Source organism: Callospermophilus lateralis, chromosome 19 (genome assembly GCF_048772815.1).
Source record: "Callospermophilus lateralis isolate mCalLat2 chromosome 19, mCalLat2.hap1, whole genome shotgun sequence".
NCBI lineage: Eukaryota > Metazoa > Chordata > Mammalia > Rodentia > Sciuridae > Callospermophilus > Callospermophilus lateralis.
In genome coordinates this window covers 13,191,765-13,204,734 of record NC_135323.1, presented here as the reverse complement: position 1 = coordinate 13,204,734, position 12,970 = coordinate 13,191,765, and the positions used below count along the sequence as shown (strand labels likewise).

Sequence of the window (12,970 nt, the reverse complement as noted above, 5' to 3'; positions counted from 1 at the left end):
AGCGCGCAGGAGCCGGGCACGACGCTGGGTGGCGCTGCTGTGCCGCCCCGCGCTAGACCTGTTGCGTCCAGGGCGCGACTCGGGCAGGTTTAGGTACCGGGGCGCTCCGCTCTCTCCGAGCGCCCCCTGTAGCCCCGGCCACGGCACCGCCCTCGGGGCTCCCTGCGCCCACCTTTAGCTCAGGGCTCCCACTCATTTAGCCTCTACCTGTTTCGCCGCAACCGATCTAGGCGCGTCGGGTGGGGCGGGAATAAAGTTTTTCCAAGCGGGTTTGGGGAGAGGGCTGGATGGAGGACCCTCCCAGCTCCGGACCCCAGGGCGGGATAGGCTGTGCACTCCGACCTTCGCGGCCACCCCCGGAGCGCTGCTTACGGGTGGTGCCAACGCTGGGGCCCGCCGGATGGGCTGACCTGGGCGCCGCCCCCGCCACCCCCTTCCCCAGCCCGGTCCCCTCCCCCGCCTCCCGCGCGCTCCGGCCTCGGCGTCTCCGGCCCCGCCCGCGCCGGGGTCGCTGCAGTCCCCGCGGCTGCCCCGGGCTCCCTCCCAGGCGGCCCGGCCTTACTCCAGCCTGGGAGCGCCTCGGGGGGAGCGCAGGACAGCCAGGGAGGCCGCGGCGGGGGCCCCGGGTGCGGAGCTCTGCGATCCGGGGAGGCGGCCCGACTCCGGGAGCCGGAACGCAGGGGAGGCCAGGACGGGGCGGCCGGCGGAGGGGCGGGCGCCGCTCATCAGCCACGCCAGTCACGTCTGGGGCCACCGGCTGCCTTCTCCTTCCTTTCCCCCTCGCTTTCTCCCCCCGCCCCTGTCGGCGAGGGCAAAGTGGCGGTGGCGGCGCCATGCCCGGGCCGGAGTGAGTGCGCGCGGGCGAAGATGGCGTACATCCAGGTAGGGCTGAGGCGGGGGCGCGGGCCGCCGGGGGCAGCGCCCTCCGGCTGGGCGCGCGCCGAGGGGAGGGCACGCGGCCAGGCTCCCACAAACTTGCCTCGAGAAAAAAGGGTGCCCGAGCGCAGGCGACCCGTGCAGCAGCGGTGGTGCGCCCCGGGAAAAGAACAGGGGACCCCGGGACCCCGGGACCCCGGGATGGAGGGCCCTCGTGGGCTCTGCCTGCGCGCCCTCGCTCCCCGGCAGGGAATGGGGGTGGGGCGGACACCCCCCCACCCCCGCCCGCCAGTCCTCCCCCTGGCACCCCACCCCAGGGGAGGGGCGGCGGAGAGGGCGGCCCGGGGCGCGCCAGCCGCCCGGCCCGCCAGCTGCCGTTGCCGTGGTGACGGCTCCGGCTAATTGGCCGGCGGAGCGAGCTTGAGGCAGCTGTTCCGGCCAGGAGGGACAAGGACGTCGTCTCTCCCGGGCACTGAGTACTGAGGGGTGGGGGACATAGAGGCCAGAGCGCATTGGCGAAGGTGAAGGAGTTGGGCACTTTAGCCCGTTGCATTGGGGTCTGGGAGTTTGGACCCTCCCCCCATCACCTTGAGGAAGCTCCCCCAGGAACCCGTGGGCTGAAATAATCTCCAAGCACCTTTTTGGCAGGTGGGGTGGGGATGAGCTGGGCTGCTTATTTGAGAGACGTTTCTCCTCTGCAAAGAGAGAAGTGGCGACAGGTCAATGCCAAGGTCACGCAGTCAGACTGGCTGTCAGACCCAGGGAGCTGCTGACTTCGGGAGCTGGCTCCTCCGCCTGAGCCTGGCCGCAAAGCCAACGCTTACCCCTCCCGGGCCTCATCTTATCCCCTCAGCCCAGGCTGGGGGCTGCTGCTCACGCATTCCTTCTTCTTGTCCCTAGACCCAGGGACTCTGTGGTCTGTCACCTGGTAGAGACTCCCCACTCCTCTTCTAGCTAAGAATCCCTGGAGTGGCTTCCTTTTCGTGGAATCCCTAGGTCCTCATTTCAAGTTCAACGAAGGTCATATTTACTATGTGCTGAATGTTGTCCGGAGACTGTTCACTCCTCACTGGACAAATGCTTGGGTGACCACCCCCTGTGCTGAGGACACAGCAGCACAGTCCCTGCCCCTCTGGATGCACAATCTACTGAAAAATGAACCTTAAAACAAGCCTTTGGGGGCTTTTAATGACTACCTGCAGCCCAGAAATTAAATGCTTGCCCAAGGCCACCCAGCTGCTCAGGGGTCCAGGTGGGATCTAAAATGCCCGTTGGGTATAGTATAGGAGATAACCTTGAGCATCTCACGTGAGGGCTCCTGATACCGACTTTTCCTTGCAGAACAAGTTGGTGAACTTCTGTGAAGTGCCAGAAAGTGAATATTTTTTTTTTCTTGGAGGCTCACATGCTCCTTGTCAAAGCTCTTCAACTCTGTGGCGGTACCAGAGTCCTTGAGTGGGCGTGGCTGTGTTCCAATGAAACTAATTGTTTCGGACATTGAAATTTAAATTTTGGACATGTTGCACAAGTCCAGAAGGAGTAACCTACTTTGGACTTTTTGCCCCCCAGCCATTTAAAATTTACCAATCCGTTTTAGCTGGAGGGCTGTAGAGAGAAGCAGGCTCTGGGGCCAGCGTGGACCTTGGAGCCTTACCTGCCCACCTCTGTTTAGACTAGCTGGGTTCTCCCTCCCTTGCCTTCTGGCCTCAATCAGTTCTCCATTGCTGACCACCCACGAGCCCCGGGCCCCCATGTGAGGAAGAGTCGGCCATCCAGAGGACCTCTCCTCCCTTGACCCTTTCATCTTTCTTGGGTTCTTTTTGCTCCACGACACTCATCTTGCTCCTGGGCTTTGATAAAACTGTGCATCCTCAGCAGGGGCACACAGTGGCCTTGGGTCTGGTCATCATGGTTTTATAGATGGTTCCCTTTTGACCAGCCTATGCCCGGGGAAGGAGAAAATGGACATGGGACTTTGTAAATAAACATCACTTTATTCCAAACAAAGTTGAAGCACTTTTACCTGTAAACCCCGCCAGGTGATAGATTCCTGCTGATCCATGTACTTCTGTGTGTGTGCCAGGACAATACCTGGGGCCTGGGCAATCAATCACCTTGTTCTCATAAGACACAGAAAGAGTGCATTTTATTTTGCAGCCAGGAAGTGCACAAGCTTTTTCAAAGTTCATGTCCCATCTCAACAGCACCCCTTTAAGTGGGGAGTGGCCTTTCTACTAAAGAAAAGAAGCAACAGGTTCAGAGAGGCTCCCTGACTTGCTCAAGTCACATGGCCAGTCAGTGGGGCGGGGCCAGGATTGGTACTCCCCCACCCGGCTCCTTTGGGTGCACCTTCAGATCTTGTTCTGTGTGTGGTTTGAGGTTGGGGTTTGGGGGAGTATGTTGGAGTCTTTCCCAAGCTGCAGTTTGTCTCTGGCGGCTTCAAGGATTCTGAACTTTTCATAAGCCATGTAAGACCTATACTGTTATTAATTGTTTTTTCTATAAATGAACTTTTTTTTAACTTCAAAAAGTCATGTGAAGAGGAAACTTTATGTCAAGTACCCTAATAGGAAACCAGGATCACGGGGCGGTGGATGCAGAAAGTAACTGGAAAGCGACTCCGTATAGTTCCCTGCTAGCTGGGCAGGGCGGGCCTGGGGCTCAGAGCTGGGCCCACCTTCCTTTGTTTCAAAGGGAAGGTGGGCATGATCCAGGGTCAGAAAGAAGTCAGTATGTCCATGGGAGCAAAAGGAGACCTTCTCCCTGCTTGCAAGAGACCCCCCAAAAAGATGATAACGTCTCCCTCTTGATTTCCAAGTTCTGAGCTGGGCACCCCAGTGCATCTCGGGAGGCATCTTGGGCTGGGCTGCAGGCCCCTGAGCTTCCTGGTTTACTCGGCCCATTTGAAAGTCATTAGCAAGAGGGTGGGGGAGTCTGCGCCTTGAGAACCTGTGAGAAGAAAACGGGGTGTGTGGGGGGGTCCCCCCCACCCCCCCACCCCCTGAGGACCTGATTGCAGCTTCCTGTCCAACTCCCCCAATTAGTGGGTGGTCATATAAAACTCTGCACATCACTATTGGAGCAGAATTGGAAGGTAGGGCCTCCGGCAGGGCGTGGGCTCCAAGTGACATCCATTCGGTGCCTGCCTGCACGCTAGCTCATCATGTCCTTTTGGGGTGGCTTCCTGGCTATTTCTGTATAGGAAGGTTTGCGAGTCCCCTGGAGTCTGGCTGTGCTGGATAGCATGACTCTCTATCCACCCGCTCTGATTCATAACAGCATACGGTGCAAACCCAATCGAAATGCTCAAGTTGCCCATTCATTCGGTGTTGGCTAATCAGGAGGCTACCAGCAGTCCTGAGCAAAGCAACACCTTGTTAGAAACTCCTCTCCCTTCCCAGGATGGTAAGTGGAAGATGCAGGGCGCCTTCCAGGTGGCGTGCTTCTCGTTTTTTTTTTTTTTTTTTGGAATATGGCTAAACTGGTCTTTCTCTCTCTCTTCCAACCCTCACCTCCTCCCGCCCCTGGGCTTCGGTGTGGATCTCTAAAAGGGCAGCTGGAACCACTGAACGAGGTGGGTTAATTCGATGATGTGTTGGGTCTGGTTTTCTCATCAAGAAGGGCTTGTCTCTCGTTTTGGAGTGTCATGTGGGGCTTCGGGGACATTGACGATTCATTAAAACTGGCTGTGGACCAGGGGCACCCCGATCCCCTGCCTTTCGAGTGAAAGGCAATCCCCGTGTCAGAGGAAGCACTAATAGCAAGACAGATGTCCCTCCCCACCCCGGCTCATTCCGCTTGACTCTCCCTGTTCACTTTCGAAATCATTGGGGAAAAAAAAGAAAGAAAAAATTTTTTTTTTTTTGCTTCTTTGCTTTTCGAGAAGAGAGTAAGACTCATCGGTGTTGGGAGAACCTATGGTGTAGCCCTCACAGGGTTCTAGAAAACACTCCAAGGCCAACCAAGAAAGATGCTCCCGGACACTAGGAAAGAAATACCTGCAAACGTGTGGCTGGCTGGCAGCGGCTTGGGCGCGGATGTTGGCCGTCTCTGTGCCGCGGTGGGTAAACAGAGATGGAAAACATCTTGCTCTCCGGGCTCCGCGTCCAGAGTCATGCTCCTGTCTTTGTTTCCGCCGGGGATCGGCTGCTTGTAACTTTGGGTGTTGTTTCTCCCCTCCCTCTCCCCCCTCGCCCGCTGCCCACCTCCCCCGGGGCCTCAGGGTTTTCTTTCTAGAATCTCTGATCTGCTGATGTGTAGATGGAGCTGCCGGCACTGCTGTCAGAAGTGCTACGAGTCCAGCTGCTGCCAGTCAAGTGAGGATGAAGTGGAAATCCTGGGGCCTTTCCCCGCACAGACTCCTCCCTGGCTGTAAGTACCACCTGAGAGTCGGGTCCGGGCCACCGGAGAGAGATTGATTCTGGGGTGTGAGTGGGGCATCTCCGCTGCTGGCGGGGATGTGTCCTGAACCCCTTGTTCTGTTTGGCAAGCTGGTCCCATGGGGTAGCTGTAGTTCAGCTGGTTTCACACGGGGCTTCTGAGATGGGAGACGGCCTCCCAGTGCTAATTGTGTGGGCACTTTGGATCCCGGGGAGTGATATTCCAAGAGGAAAAGAGATCTGTGCACACTGGCATTCTTCAAAGGGTGGCCGCAGTCTAAGGGTCTGCATCCCAGACAAGTTGTCCTGACTCTCTGCACTTTAGTACATGCTCAATAAATATTTTTTGCACAGAGGGGTAGATGGATGAACAAGCAATTGCCCCCCCCCCTTTTTTTCTCTTTGCTGGTCCAAACCAGAATTTCAGAAACAAGGAAGCAGGAAAGTACCTCCAGGCTCCATCCAGCCCTCCAACGCTGTTTATGTTCTCGCTAGCTATCTTTCATTTTATTTCTAATTCGCTTTCCTCCCGCGCCTGCATACAACATCTCCATCTGCCAGTCGCTCAGATATTTTGGGAACGCCGTTTTGAAGCTTCTCAGCCACGTGTCTGGTCCACCTCCCTGGGGCTGGGAGAGGGACATGGTCAGAGAGTCTGGGTAAAGGCCAGGAGGAAGGGCCTGCAAATCATCAAGTGCAGCTCCTGGGGGTCGGGGAGGAGCCCCAGAAAAGAGAGAGGTGATACCAGTCCCCACAGCCCCGGGAGCATGTACCCTGTACTGTCCGAGCTGAGTCCCTGGGCTGAGATTCCAGAAGCTTCTGATGCCCGGCTTTCCCTGCAGGTTGGGGACTGTGCCGCAGTCTTCTCATTTTCTCTCCTTAGAAGCAAACTTCAGCCAGGTGCAGTGTGGCCCACACCTGTAATCCCAGAGACTCGGGAGACTGAGGCAGGAGGATCGCAAGTTTGAGGCCAGCCTCAGCAACTTAGTGAGACCCTGTCTCAAGATTAAAAAATAAAAAGGACTGAGGAGGTGGCTCAGTGGTTATGCGCCCCTGAGTTCAGTCCTGGGTCCCAAAAACAAAAACAGAAAAGCAAGTACCAGATCTCTCCACAGCAGAGTGGCTCTCTGTCAGACTGTGAGTTCGAATCCTGTTTCTACAGTCATTTTCTAGTACTGTGAATTGGGCAAGTTACTTTAAAAAAAAAAAATCACTCTGTGCCTCAGTTTCCCATCTGTAAAACAGGATGATAAGATAGAGGCATCTCCTAGTGCTGAGATTAATTGCAGGAATAAATGAATTCCCGTATGGAAAAGTACCTAATGCCTGACCACACCTTGTGGATCAGGAATGGGATTCTTTTTACTGTACTGTGGTCTTGGTTTCCTCATCTGGAAAGTGGAATAGTAAAAGAACTTACAGGATTGTGGCCGAGAGTAAGTGAGAGGTGCATACCACACGCTCAGCACCGTAGTATGAGCTCTCTAAGAACTGGCTTCTGCCATTACTAGCTGTGGATAGAGAGACTTGAAGCTGGTGTCAAGGTGCTGAGGATCTCTTCCATTATCTGTGGGCAGCCCAAGTCCTCTGAGTGTGTCTGAAGTGGAGACGTTGGTGAAAGCAATTCATTCATCGAGAAGTAATTCCCACTTTGCAGCAGCTTTTGTGGCAGACACTGGCTCAGCCCATCTGGTCTCATTGAAGCTCTGCTTGCAAGAGGGCGGACTCTGGCAGGACAGGGAATTTTGCCTGTCTTGTCCACTTTAAAAAAAAAAAAAAAAAAAAAAACCAGTTTGACCTACAGGTGGAAAAGGAATCCCAGAAGTGCCAGCCATCCAGTTGAAAAGTGACTGTCATTTTTTTGGTAGTTACTTCCTGAGTACACACAGAGCTGGGGTCCTGTTACCGTGCTGGGGGATTTTAGATTTCATAGAGGACCTAAGTCAGGTGGGGAAGTTCAGTTGTCCCCTAGAGTTGTGCATTCACACCCTGCACACTATATGTGACAGTCCAGCAGAGGGTCTTGTTATGGATAGTCCATGGATGAGGGCTTCAGGCATGGCTGGATCCAGTAGCTCACGTGATATCGTTTCTTTCTTCTGTTTCTTTTCTGAATGGGACTGCTCTCCCCACATGCTAGCACGGGACTTACCTTCTATTGTCTTTGTAGCAAGAAAAAAAAAAATACAAAGAAACCCAAACTAGGAGAGACTCACCGGCCTGGCTTGTGTCCTGGGTCAGTCACTTGACCTAGCCCTTCCCTTGGAGGAATGATGCTCCGGAATCATTCTGGGTCGCCTGCCCACCCCAGAGCCACCATCAACACAGGAGCTAAGCTGGGGCATGGAGGACTGGCGACTGTTTCCCGTCAGGAGCCGGAGGGTGAATGTTTAACCGAGGGGCCATATGTCAACCTCTTCCCTCTCCTGCAGCTGGGTGATAGCAGCCTTGATAAGGAGGACCGAGGGACATGGCTGCAATCCAGTGACACGCCATTTCCAAGGTCGGGCGGGGGTCTGGCTCTGCGGTTTGCTGACTCCAGAGAGGAGGGAATGGGCCCCGGGTGGGAAGACACCACAAGCAGACCCATGCCTTTTGGTTTTGCCGCAAGCCGAGAAATGGAAGAAGGGGACCGGAACGTTCCCACCGGGGTCAGCACGCCACACACTCTGCGGATGGCATCCTTCACAATGTGGTCTGGCTGAATGGCACCATCTAGAGTTGTGCAGTCTGCAGCGTGAACAGCCATACATGAGCTTCACGCTTCCCAGGATGAGCCAGGTCTCCTCCCCTGGACCCCGAGCAGCGCTTAACCCACTTTTGGGCACTCGACCGAATGCGACAGGGCAGGCGAAATCTGTGCTGGGGGGAGGCAGGGTACGCCGTTCAGAAAGTGAATTTACAGCTTGTGTTCGCCCCAGATTGATTCACCAAGTGGGCAGTTGAATGTTATCAAACAGGCAGGGAGAGAGATGTCACTAGCGCCGGCTTGGCGGAGCCGCTCCTACAGTGACATCGGAGCTGGGAGCCACCGGGCGCGCCTCTGTGTAGCGGCACGTGGCAGAGGAGCTGGCCCTTTGCCTGTGCTCTGCAGGTGATCTCGGGGGACACCTTATTGTCACATGCTCAGGTCACCAGCTTTCTTCAGCTGGGTGGGGCTGGGCTGGTAAGGGTCCGAAAAACCATGGTCTGATTGGCTGCTGTGGGGTCACGTCGGAGGATCCCTTGTTGAGGAGTAACAATTAATAACGGTGCTTATTTATTTGTCCCTGGCGCATACCTTAAGTGTCTGGCGTGTGCACAGTGGGGACCGGTCCCACAGGGGATGCCCCACTTGCAGACCTCGACATTATCCTGGGCTCAGTTGGGGTCCTGCCCATCGCGGTTGTGCCTGTTCCCTATCCCTCTGTCCCCCATGCGTGGCCCTGGGGCTTCGATTTCAGGAGGGGACGGGGTTCACCCTGACCCCTGGTTGCCAGAGTGAAGTGAAACGGTGCGTTTGTGCACTTCCCGGCACGCCACGGGTGCTCGGCGCCTGGAGCTTTAATTACCACGAGCACAGGGCCCCCCATTCAGCAGCGTATCCCCGTGTGAGAGGGGACAAGGGACGCGCACTCAGAGACCTGTGACCTGAGACTCAGATAAGGACCCCGGGAGAGGCGTGTTCATTCATTCATTGACAAGAGAAATGTGGGGCATCAGTGTGCCAGGCACCGCGAGAGGGCCAGGCGGGGGGCACAGTCCCCCACAGGGAGCGGTGCCAGAGGCAGAGGATGAGCAGGCCAGCCTCCAGGGGGGAGGAGCCCTGGGGAGTGCAGCAGGGGGAGAAAAGGAGCAGGGACATGGGGGGGCCCAGCACAGGATGGGACCCTCGGAGGAGCCCCGTGGAAGCAGTGACCTGAACAATAAGAAGGAACTGGAGCTGGGCGCCATGGCCCACGCCTGCCATCTCAGAGGCTCTGGAGGCTGAGGCTGGAGGATCGCGAGTTCAGAGCCAGCCTCAGCAACAGCGAGGCCCTAAGCAGCTCAGCGAGACCCTGTCTCTCAATAAAATGCAAAATAGGGCTGGGGATGGGGCTCAGGGGCTGAGGGACATTCTGGGCAGGGAGAACAGCATGGCTGGGCCTGGTGGGGGGACGGCAGGGGCCTGGTGGCTGCAGAGGCCGGCAATTGTGTCTGGGAGGCTTTGGGGTGGTGACTTTTAAGTCCTGGCAGGAGGAGGAGGTGCCAGAGTGAGCTGGGGCAGGCAGGAGGACAGGCGCCTGGGGTGGAGACACTCGGGCCCTTCCTTCCCTGGAGGAGGAGGCTGCTTCCATTAAAGGAGACAGACGGCCCGCGCCCCTGCCCCCCCCATCTGCTACCTGCGCCTTTCACTGACCCGCGGCAGGGGGTGAGCACACCCCGCTCCTCCCCTCTCAGCACCAGGGCCTGGGTCCTGCCTGTCCCCTCCCCTGCGGTCGGTGGGAGGCACCTGGCGCAGTCTCAGCTCTGCCCGTGGAGACTTCCTGGAAATCACCTGCCGCAGGCGGAAAGCTCAGGCTGGGGGAGTGGCCTGGAGGGTGGACCACAGCCCTGGTGACTCAGGGCCCTTGGGAGCTGCAGGTTCCCCGTCCGCATTGCCAGCTTTCCCTGCCCCCAGCCTCCTCAGTAGCCTGGTGGGTATTCAGGAGACCCTGAGGCCACACCTGTTGTCATGACATCACTGAGGCACACTGAGCGCCTGCCTACTGCATACCAAACATTGTTCTAGCATCTTCTATGTGTTAACGTGTCCAGCAGGTGCGGCAGCCACCCAAGGCAGCACTGTGGGGAAATGGAGGCTCAGAGAAGGACAGGAACTTGCCCCCATCACACAGCCAGGGCGCAGACTGACCACCTCCTATCACTTCTTCCCTGCTCGCCCCCCATCTCCTTGCCCGCCCCCCAGAACCTTATGTGTCCCTTCTTGGGGTGGGGGGGCACTTGGAGGCATGGCTGTTGGTGCTGCTGCAAATTCATGGCTGTTTCTTCCCATCGAATTTCTGTTCTTGAATCATTGATTCTCCGGGCTGTTTTGCAGCGGCTGCCCTGCCACTCAGAGAACCCTTGAGTGACATTGTTATGGGAGATTTTTGAAGGATGTTAAATTATAGATGCGGGGACTGTTGAAATAGTAGGACTCTTGTCACCAGAAGCCACTTGCCCGAGTTTGGATGCCTGTAAACAACCACAAATTATCCTTTTGGACCCAAGATGGACAGGTCTCCTTGACAGGTCTCTGTCTTCACTTAGCCAAAGTGGCGCCCCCACGTGGCAACAGCCTGAATTTACACATCCCTCCCCACCCACCAACTCCTGGTGCATAAAAGGCGCAGGCAGCCAATGAAATTGGGGGTCCGGGGGGCACATCCCCGGGGATTGCTCGACAACCCGCGGCCACTCTTCCCCACTTGTAGGATGGCCAGCCGGAGCAGCGAGAAGGACGGTGACTCCGTCCACACAGCCAGCGACGTCCCCCTCACTCCCCGGACCAACTCCCCGGATGGGAGACGCTCGTCCTCAGACACATCCAAGTCCACATACAGCCTGACGCGGAGGATTTCCAGTAAGTGTCCCTGCTGGGGCCCTGGGGGTCCTGGCCTGTTTTCCCCGGCACTCAGCAGTGTCCCCGAGGAGAGAGGGGGAAGGGCCTCCTTGCTGGGGGGAGGAGGTGGAGTGGGTGACAGTCTAAGAGACAGGGTGACACAGATGCTGATGTGAAGAGGAGTAGGTCACACCTCCCTGATTTCTGCTGAGCTCGGTCAAGAAGGATCATTTTGATTGATTTTTGCTCTGACTGATCACCCGTTGGATTGACTCAGTTGATTGACATTCTCCCATGTATCATTTCAGATTCTAAAAGGAGAGCGTTGCCCTGTTGTAGCCCAGGGCTTGCTAATTCAGGTGACTTTGGGGGTTGTGCCAGAGGGTTGGATAGAGACAGACCTTGCCCTCCTGCAGAGACGAGTGGCCCCTGAGGCTCTGGTGTAGAGTTCTAGGGCAGAGTGGGGACTGTGGCCAACTGGAAAGCTCACGTCTCATTGAAAGGGGCCTGGTGGCTGCTGCTCAGAGGCCGTGGTCCCAGTGCGGCCTGATCTTTCTCAAGAGAAGCTGGCCACCTGGGGTTGTGTATGAAACTTTCTTACTTTTGAACCTAAAAAAAAAAAATGCATATTTGGGTCAGTTTGACCACCCATTTTGTCCACTCTACTGTGTACCTTGTGCATTTGACCAGATGGCAAGATTTGGATTGAAAAGAAGAGGAAGAAGAAGAAAGTCCAAAGACTCCCACCTCCTATCACTCACTCCCCCAAACTATCTTTATCTTATTTAGTTGATGTCCAAGACCCTCTTTTTTTTTTAAAAGAGAGAGTGAGAGAGGAGAGAGAGAGAGAGAGAGAGAGAGAGAGAGAGAGAGAGAGAATTTTAATATTTATTTTTTAGTTATCGGCGAACACAACATCTTTGTTTGTATGTGGTTCTGAGAATCGAACCTGGGCCGCACGCATGCCAGGCGAGTGTGCTACCGCTTGAGCCACATCCCCAGCCCCCAAGATCCTCTTTTATTGCCAGGGGGAACTGTGGATTGAACCCAGGGGCGCTTAGCCACTGAGCCCCATCCCCAGCCCTTTTCTTTTGCATTTTTTCTTTAGAGACAGGGTCTCGCTGAGTTGCTTAGGGCCTGGCTAAGTTTCTGAGCCTGGCTTTGAACTTGGGATCCTCCTGCCTCAGCCTCCTGAGCTGCTGAGATTTCAGGCGCCCGCCCCTGTGCCTGGCTCCAAGATTCTTTTAATGGAAGGAAAAATCTTAAAATTCATAAGTGACAAATCCATTCAGGTGGAGGTCATTGGCTTCTATTGCTGGGAGCAGATGAGAAAGGAAATGGGGGGGGAAGTTCAGGTCTTGAATTAGGGGAACTGAGGGCAACTTGAGCCTCTTGAGCCTCCTGAGCTCTAGACGTTGCTGTCTGGTGCAACAGCCACCAGCCACACCTAGCTGTTGGGCACAAAAGTGGCACTGGGCCAGGTTAGGAGGGGTGAAAATGTCAAACACACTCTAGACTTTGAAGACAGAATGAAAAAGAGAATTTAAGGTATGCTAAGCATTTTGAACTAAAATGTTTTTGTATTACATGTCAAAACTTTACACATTTTATATTAGTCACATGTCAGAATGATATTTTGGATATACAAATTGGGTGACCCTCATCTGAAATGCTTGGGGTCGGTAGTGTTTCAGATTTCAGATTTTGGAATATTTCCAGAGACATCAGGAAATATCTTGAGGGTAGGATCTACGTCAAAATGTGAAATTCATTTATGCTTAATATACCTCTTCCATGCAGAGTCTGAAGGTGATTTTATATAGTATTTTTAGTGTGCCTAGTGTTTTGACAGCCACCTGTCACATGAGGTCAGGTGTGGTATTTTCCACCCGTGGCATCATGTTGGTGCTCAAAAATTTGGATTCTGGCCAGGCACAGTGTCACATGTCTGTAATCCCAGTGGTTTGGGAGGCTGAGGCAGGAGGATTGCAAGTTCAAAGCCAGCCTCAGCAACTTAGCGAGGCCCTAAGCAACTTAGTGAGATTCTGTCTCAATATAAAAACGGCTGGGGATGTGTCTCGGGTGTTGAGCACCCCTGGGTTCAATCCCTGATACCCCTGTCCCTCCACCCCAACATTTTGCATTTTGGGAG

General features: G+C 55.4%; 1 protein-coding gene across 1 annotated transcript in view; it reads left to right on the top strand.

Moving 5' to 3' along the window:
- The first annotated feature begins 867 nt into the window (after positions 1 to 867).
- Positions 868 to 12,970, top strand: part of Syt17 (synaptotagmin 17) — a 60,099-nt gene continuing 47,996 nt past the window's right edge. Inside the window, exons 1-4 of the mRNA XM_077106072.1 lie at positions 868 to 882; positions 4,433 to 4,450; positions 5,099 to 5,247; positions 10,691 to 10,839. Coding sequence (XP_076962187.1) covers positions 868 to 882; positions 4,433 to 4,450; positions 5,099 to 5,247; positions 10,691 to 10,839 — 331 coding nt within the window. The remainder of the gene's footprint in view (positions 883 to 4,432; positions 4,451 to 5,098; positions 5,248 to 10,690; positions 10,840 to 12,970) is intronic.